This window comes from Ciconia boyciana, chromosome 16 (assembly GCF_034638445.1).
Source record: "Ciconia boyciana chromosome 16, ASM3463844v1, whole genome shotgun sequence".
Classification (NCBI taxonomy): domain Eukaryota; kingdom Metazoa; phylum Chordata; class Aves; order Ciconiiformes; family Ciconiidae; genus Ciconia; species Ciconia boyciana.
Genome location: NC_132949.1, coordinates 15,390,724 through 15,398,805, shown reverse-complemented (window position 1 = coordinate 15,398,805; position 8,082 = coordinate 15,390,724). Strand labels below are relative to the sequence as shown.

The window sequence follows — 8,082 nt, the reverse complement described above, 5'->3', positions numbered from 1 at the left end:
CCCCAACTGCCCCACAACCACCCCATAGAGCCCCATAACCACTCCACAGATGCCCCAACCACCCCATATCTGCCCCACAGGCCCCCAGCTGCCCCATAACCCCCGCAGAGTCCCATAACGAGCCGCTGGACCCCGAACCACCCCCGTATCTGCCCCACACACCCCCCAAACTGCCCCGTAACGGCCCCAAAGCCCCTCAACTGCCCCATAAGCTCCCCACAGACCCCCGTGACCAGCCCGTGGACACCCCAACCACCCCATAGCCACCCCACAGACCCCCCGGCTGCCCCACAACCACCCCACAGACCCCCCCGCCAAGCCCACTTACCCCACCCGGGGGTCCCAGCGCCCGGGCTCAGCTCGCGGGGTCTCCGGGCACCCAGGGGCGACGGCTGCAGCACCAGCTCGGGGGTCCCGGGGCTCCGGGCGCGACCCGGCTCAGGGGTCCCGGGGGTCCCAGGGGTCCGGGCACGACCCGGCTCAGGGGTCCCGGGGGTCCGGGGCCAGTTCAGCTCGAGGGCCCGAGGGGTCTGGGCTCGCCCCTGCTCGGGGGTCCCAGGGGTCCGGGCCTGACCTGGGTCTGGGGTCCCAGGGGTCCGGACTCGGCTCGGATCCGGGGACCCGGGCGTCCGGGCTTGGCTTGGCTCAGGGGTCCCGGGCGTCCGGGCGCGACCCGGCTCAGGGGTCCCGGGCGAGCTCAGCTCCGGGGAGCCGGGGGTCCGGGCCCGGCTTGGCTCAGGGGTCCCAGGCGAGCTCAGCTCCGGGGACCCCGCGGTGCGAGCCCGCCCCGTCTCGGGGGTCCCGGGAGTCCGGGCGGGCCGGCGGGGGGAGAGGCGGAGGAGGCCGGGGGAGGGCGGGGGCTGCGGGGGGTCTCGGCGGGGGACAGGTCGCGGCCGAGCCCCAGCGACGCCAGCAGGGCCGAGCCGCGCAGCAGCGCCCGGCGCAGCAGCCGCGGGGTCCCCCCCCGCTCCCCCCGGCCCTCCTCGGGCTCGGGGGGCCCGGCCTCGCCTGCGAGAGATGGGGGGGGGGGGGTGGGGTGTCAGCTGGGGTGGGACCCCAGGGAACCCCCCGGGGCCCCCCCCCCGGGGACCCCCCGGGACTCACCGTTGGGGGACGCGTCCCCTGGGCTGAGCTCGTCGGCGTCCAGGTACCAGGTGGTCTCCTCCGGCCGCAGCCTCCGCCTGCGGGGGGGACGCAGGCGTCGGGGGGGGGTTAGGGCCCCCCAGACCCCCCCGGCCCCCCCAGGGGTCCGGCACCCACCTGCCGTTGGGGGCGCAGCCCTTCCCCCCGCGCCGCTCCGGCCCCCCGAGCCCCCGCGCCGGCTCCTCCTCCTCCTCCGGCTCCACTGGGGGGTAAGGGGGTGTGACGTCATCCCCGGGATGGCATGACGTCACACCCGACGCAGCACGATGCAAAACGCTACCGCGCCCCCCCGTAACCGTGATGTCACACCCCGCCCACCAATCCCAGCGGGTCCGTGATGTCATTTTCTCTCCCTTCTCTTCCCGCCTGGTTGTGACGTCGCTTCCTCCGCCAGCCGGCTGGCGATGTCATATCTCAGCGGTGATGACATCACCACCCAGGGTTCCCCACCAAGTCAGGACCGTGACATCACCTCCCGGCAAGCGTGACATCGCTAGCAGGACCTCCCCGATTGGCCGCCCCCCGCGCCCCGGGCGCTGACGTCACTCACGCTGGATGGCGCGCAGGCGGGGGAAGGGGGGCGACCCCCCCCCCGGCCCCTCCTGGGGGTCGCGGCTCCGGGGGTCCCCCCCCGGCGCGGCCTGGACCGTCAGGCGGTGCTTGAAATCTGGGGGGCGGGGGGCACAGGGGTCAGCGGAGCCCCCAGCCCCCCAAAACCCCCCAGCCCCAACTGCCCCCCAAAACCCCCCAGCGCCCCCCCCCCGTACCCTGCGGCATGCTGATGTGGTCGGCGGGCCGGCGGGGCCGGCGGAAGGGGGGTCTCCGGCGTTTGGGGGCCGGGGGGGGCCGGGGGGGTCCCCGCAGCATCAGGCTGAGCTCCCGCTCCAGCACCTCCAGCTCCCGCCGCGCCACCGCCGCCTCCCGCTGCCGCAGCGCCTCGGCCTGGCACCGCTGCGCCCGCGACGCCCGCGCCACCGCCTCCTCCCGGCTCCGCAGCTCCTGGGGGACGGGGGGGGACGGGGGGCACGGGGGCACGGGGACACGGGGACACGGACCCGCCGTCAGCAGCAGCGGGGCAGGAGGGGGCCCCCGCGGCGGCCTTTGGGGGGGCCCGTGGGGGTCCCGAGGGCGTCCCGAGGGGTCGGAGGGTGTCCCAGGGGCACCGAGGGGTCCCAGGGGGGTCCCGAAGGGTGCCGGGGGATCTGGGGGGCCCAGGGGGCCCAGGGGAGTCCCAGGTGTCCCGGGGTCCCAAAGGGATCCCAGGGGGTTCCAAGGTGTCCCAGGAGGGTCTAGGGGGTCCCAGGGGATGTGAGGGTGTCCCAGGGGGTCCCAGGGGGTCCCGGAGGATCTGGGGGTGTCCCAGGGGGTCCCAGGGGGTCCCGGAGGATCTGGGGGTGTCCCAGGGGGCCCAGGGGAGTCCCGGGGATCTGGGGGTGTCCCAGGGGGCCCAGGGGGTCCCGGAGGATCTGGGGGTGTCCCGGGGGCCCAGGGAGTCCCGGGGATCTGGGGGTGTCCCGGGGGCCCAGGGGGTCCCAGAGGATCTGGGGTGTCCCGGGGGGCCCAGGGGGTCCCGGAGGATCTGGGGGTGTCCCAGGGGGCCCAGGGGGTCCCGGAGGATCTGGGGGTGTCCCGGGGGGCCCAGGGGGTCCCGGAGGATCTGGGGGTGTCCCGGGGGGCCCAGGGGGTCCCGGAGGATCTGGGGTGTCCCGGGGGGTCCCAAAGGGATCCCAGGGGTTCCGAGGTGTCCCCAAGGTTCCCAGGGGGTCCCAGTCACTCAGGGAGTCCCGGGGTCCAGGTGTCCTGGGGTCCCAGGAGTCGGGGGGGGGGGAGGAGTCCCAAGGGGGTCCCAGGGGATCCCAGGAGGATCTGGGGTTTCCCAGGGGTCCCCAGGTGTCTGAGGTGGGTCCCAGTTGTTCAGGGGGACTGGGAAGGGTCCCGGGGGTCTCAGGTGTTGGGGGTCCCAGGAGGGTCTGGGGGGTCCTAGGTGTTTGGGGAGGGTCCTGGGGGTCCCCGGGGGTGGCACCTTCTCCCGCGCCCGCAGCTCGTCGAAGAGCCCCTGGATCTCGCGGCGCCAGCTCTCCTGCAGGGAGTGGAAGGACTCGGGGGGCCCCAGCCCCCCCGGCTCCAGCCCCGACAGCCGCCGCAGGATGTCCCCAAAGCCCGGCCGCCGGTGGGGGTCCTGCTCCCAGCAGGCTGCGGGGGCACCCAGGCGTTAGGGGCCGGGGGGCTCCCAGGGGACCCCGGCATCCCCCACGTCACCCAGGGGGTCCCACAGGGCACCCAGGTGTCCGGGCACCCCCAAACCCCCCCCCACCCCACTCCCCACCCAGGAACCCGGAGGTCCAGGCACCCTGCGTCCCCCCCACCCAAGGGCTCAGGCATCCGGGGCCCCCCCGCCACCCCGGGACCCCGGTGGCCGGGGACCCCCAACCCCACAAAGGACCCAGGTGCCCGGGCCCCCCCCCAGCCCCCAAGTGTCCGGGTACCCCACAAAGGGCCGGCCCCCCGGCGCAGACCTGCCATCAGCTGGGCGAAGGGCTGGGGGCAGGTGGAGGGGATGGGCAGCGTCAGCTTGTTGACGGCCACCCCGTAGGCCACCGCCAGCCCGTCGATCCCCCGGTACGGCACCTCCCCCGTCAGCAGCTCCCACAGCAGCACCCCGTAACTGCGGGGAGGGGGCGTCAGACCCCGGGGCCCGCTCTGACCCGTGCCCCCCCCCCGGGGGACCCCAGGGACCCGGGCGTCTGGGTGCACTGCAACCCCCCCGCCCAGGGACACAGGGGTCCGGGCACCCCCAGACCCCCCACCCATGGGCCCAGGGGTCCGAGCACCCCAGACCCCCCCACCCATGGGCCCAGGGGTCCGAGCGCCCCAGACCCCCCACCCATGGGCCCAGGGGTCCGAGCACCCCCAGACCCCCCCACCCATGGGTCCAGGGGTCCGAGCACCCCCAGACCCCCCCATGGGTCCAGGGGTCCGGGCACTCCCAGACCCCTCCACCCATGGGCCCAGGGGTCCGAGCACCCCAGACCCCCCCCATGGGCCCAGGGGTCCGAGCACTCCCAGACCCCCACCCATGGGCCCAGGGGTCCGAGCACCCCCAGACCCCCCACCCATGGGCCCAGGGGTCCGAGCACCCCAGACCCCCCCATGGGTCCAGGGGTCCGAGCACCCCAGACCCCCCCATGGGTCCAAGCACCCCCAGACCCCCCACCCCCAGACCCATGGATCCAGGCACCCCAGGACTCAGGGGTGGGGGTCCCCATCTTCCCCCAGGACGCCCAGGCACCCCCCACCCATGGACCCAGGCACCCCAAACTACCCCCGTGCCAGGACTCGGGGGTGGGGGTCCCCATCCTTCCCCCCGCCCCCCGGGGCCCCCCACCCCATGCGGCACCTCCAGACGTCGCTGCCCTTGGAGAAGGTGGAGGCCTTGATGACCTCGGGCGCCATCCAGGCGTAGGTGCCGGCCGCGCTCATCTTCGTCGTCCGCTGCCACTCCCGGGCGAGGCCGAAGTCGGTGATCTTCAGCGTCTTCCCGCTGACGTCGTCCCCCTCCACCGGCTGCGCCAGCAGCACTGCGGGGGGCGGCGGTCAGGGCACCCCGGTGTCCGGGACCCCCACCCTGGGGACTCCGGCGTTTGGGACCCCTCCACCCTGGGGACCCCAGAGTTTGGGACCCCCCACCCTGGGGACCCCGGTGTTTGCGACCCATCATCCCCGGGCACCCCGGTGTTTGGGACCCCCCACCCTGGGGACCCCAGACTTTGGGACCCCCCACCCTGGGGACCCCGGTGTTTGGGACCCATCATCCCCGGGCACCCCGGCGTTTGGGACCCCCCACCCTGGGGACCCCGGTGTTTGGGACCCATCATCCCCGGGCACCCCGGCGTTTGGGACCCCCCACCCTGGGGACCCCAGACTTTGGGACCCATCGCTCCTGGGAACCCCAGAGTTTGGGACCCCCCACCCTGGGGACCCCAGACTTTGGGACCCATCGCTCCTGGGGACCCCAGAGTTTGGGACCCCCCACCCTGGGGACCCCGGTGTTTGGGACCCATCATCCCCGGGCACCCCGGCGTTTGGGACCCCCCACCCTGGGGACCCCAGACTTTGGGACCCATCACTCCTGGGGACCCCAGAGTTTGGGACCCCCCCACCCTGGGGACCCCAGAGTTTGGGACCCATCGTCCCCGGGCACCCCGGCGTTTGGGACCCCCCACCCTGGGGACCCTGGCCCTGACCCCCAAGAGGCTCCAGGGTCCCCCTCTGCTCCGCACGCAGGAGCCGGGGGGTTCCAACGCCCCGTCGCACGCAGCACCCGTGGGCGCCCCCCTCGCCCCCCGAAGGCGGCACCCGTGTCCCGTGCGTCCCCCCCCCAGCCCGCGCTCACCGTTGCTGGACTTGAGGTCGCGGTGGATGAGGGGGACGGGGGTCCCGGCGTGCAGGTACCGCATCCCCCGGGCCACCTGGCGGGCCCAATCCAGGAGGACGGCGGGGGGCACCCTGCGCCCCGCCAGCGCCCGCGAGAGGGGTCCCCCGGCCGCGAACTCCATCACCAGGCAGAGGTGGGGGGGCTCCAGGCAGACGGCGCGCAGGGCCACCACGTTGGGGTGCCGCAGGCGGGCGTAGAGCCGGGCCTCCCGCCGCAGGCTGGCCGCCCCCGCCGCCCCCGCGTCCCCCCGCGCCGCCTTCACCGCCACCACCTGCCCCCGCCACGTCCCCCGGAAGACCCTCCCGAAGCCCCCCGCCCCGATCACCTCCTCCAGCCGCAGCTCCCCGAAAGCCGCCCGCGCCGGGCCCCCCCCCGGGGGGGGAGCAGGACCCCCCGGGGAGGGGGCGAGGGGAGCGGGACCCCCGGGGAGGGGGAAGGGGAGCGGGACCCCTCGGGGGGGGACGGGGAGGGGGAGCGGGACCCCCCCAGGAAGGGGGGGGAAGGGGAGCGGGACCCCCCCAGGGGTGACAGGGAGGGGGACGCCCGGTCCCGCTCCATGGGGTGCTCCCCCCCCGCCCCGGCCCCCAGTGGTGGTGCTGGGGGGGTGGCTGGGGGTCCTATGGGTGCCTGGGGGGGCCTACGGGCGCTCGGGGGGTCCTATGGCTGCCTCGGGGGGGCCTATGGGTGCCCGGGGGACCCCATAGGGGCCGTATAGCGCCTAGGGGTCACCGGGGTCACCAGGGGCCCTATAGGTGCTGCCTGTAGGGTCTGCTGGCTCCTGGGGGTCCCGCTGGGGCACCGGGGGACCTACGGAGGCCTCTGGGTGCCTATGGGGGTCTATGGGGGCCTATGGGTGCCTCTGGGGGTCTATGGGGGCCTACGGCTCCTGGGGGTCACTGGGGGTCCCCACGGGTCTCTATACCTTACCTGAGTTTCTATGGGTTTCTATAGCTCTTATAGGTCCCTCATAAGTTACTACAGTAGCTACAGGTCCTTGTAGTTTCTATAGGTCCCTTACGAGCTGCCACGGTCCTTACAGCTCCCTATTGTCTCTATGGGTCCCTACGAGTCCCTACGGTCTCTATGGGTCCCTGGGGGTCCCTGTGGCTCCTATAGGTCCCCGCGGGTCCCTATAACCTCTACGGGTCCCTGTTGCTCCCGCAGGTCCCTGTGCGTCCCTATGGTCCCTATAGGTCCCCGGGGGTCCCTACGGCCCCTCCCGGCCGCTACGAGCCCCTGTGGGCCCCCAGGGTCCCTCCGCCCCCTCCCCCCCCACCCCGGTCCCCTCCGCCCCCCTCCCCCCGGGTCCCCTCTGTCCCCTCCCGTCCCCCGGGGCCCCCCCCTCCGCCCCCGGCCCGGCCCCGCCTGGTCCCCGCCGGTGCCCCCCGTCTCCCGGGGGGGGGAAGGAAGCGGCGTCTGGCGGCGTCCCCCGGGGCGGGGCTGGGGAGGGGGGGAAAGGGGGGCGGCCCGGCCGCCTGTGGGTTCCCGGGGTCGGCGGCGGTCCCCCCCCGGCCCGGCCCGGCCCGCGCTGGCTGGAGGCGGCACCGGGAAGGCGGAGCCGGGACATTGTCACCGGGACAAAGGAAAAGGAACCAGGGCCGGACGGGGCGGGCCCGGCGCTGGGCTGGGGGGGCCCGGACGCCCGGGCCCTCGGGGCGGGGGGAGGGACGTCGGGGACCGGACGCCTGGGCCCACGGGGGGGGGGGGCGCGGACCGCTGGGACCACTTGGGGACGGCGGGACCGGGCTGGGGACGCGCACGCACGCGCGCACCCTGCGGCCCGGTGGCCCCGGGGCCTACCCCGAGGCGGGGGCCCGCGGCGGGGCGGGGCGGGGCCCCGAGAGCCGGGGCGGCCCCGCGGCGCGGGCCCAGGCCGGGACCCCGGGAAGCGCCGCGGGGGGACCCCGCCGCCCGGCCCCGCTCCCGTTGCGCGCATGCGCGAAGCCCCCTCCCCCCCCCCGCGCCCCAGCGGGCGCGTTGCGTTCCGCGCAGGCGCGGCGGGGGAGGGCGGGGCAAGCGCCCCGCTCGGGGCGCATGCGCGGAGGCGCTTCCGTTCCGGGGAGACGCGGCCGTCGGCGCCGGCGCTCTCCGCTAGTGCGCATGCTCAGGGCGGGAAGGGAGGGGCGGGCGTCTCCGTCTGGCGCACGCGGTGGTGCGCATGCTCCAGGCGCCCGGTGGTGCGCATGCTCCAGGCGCCTGGGAGGGCGTGTCGCACCGGGCGCACGCGCTCTACGCATCCGTGGGTTCGAGCGGCGCTAGCGCGCACGCTCCGAGCGGGAGGGGGCGTGTCCCTCCCGTCGCGCGCGCTCGGCCCCTCCCTCCCCTGTGCTCGGCGCTCCTGCGCATGCTCCCGCGTCGCGCGTGCGTCCGGAAAGGGGTCGCACGCGTGACGCCAGCCGCGCGCCCCGGAAGCGCTGCGGAGCGTTTCCGGCGCGGACCCGGAAGCGGCGGCGGCCGCCGGCGGAGCGGGGTGGCGGGGCCGCCCATGGCCGCGGGGCGGCGGC

At 75.9% G+C, this 8,082-nt stretch overlaps 1 protein-coding gene across 1 annotated transcript; it reads right to left on the bottom strand.

Moving 5' to 3' along the window:
- Window positions 1-620: 620 nt before the first annotated feature.
- MAP3K11 (mitogen-activated protein kinase kinase kinase 11) lies at window positions 621-8,065 on the bottom strand. The gene is made up of 10 exons (XM_072881557.1): window positions 8,017-8,065; window positions 5,537-6,028; window positions 4,541-4,721; window positions 3,660-3,808; window positions 3,167-3,336; window positions 1,911-2,142; window positions 1,694-1,810; window positions 1,261-1,345; window positions 1,105-1,181; window positions 621-1,008 (listed from the first exon to the last, which is right to left on the bottom strand). Exons 1-10 carry the CDS (start codon window positions 8,063-8,065, stop codon window positions 755-757), a joined length of 1,806 nt encoding a protein of 601 aa, XP_072737658.1. The 3' UTR covers window positions 621-754.
- Window positions 8,066-8,082: the final 17 nt, after the last annotated feature.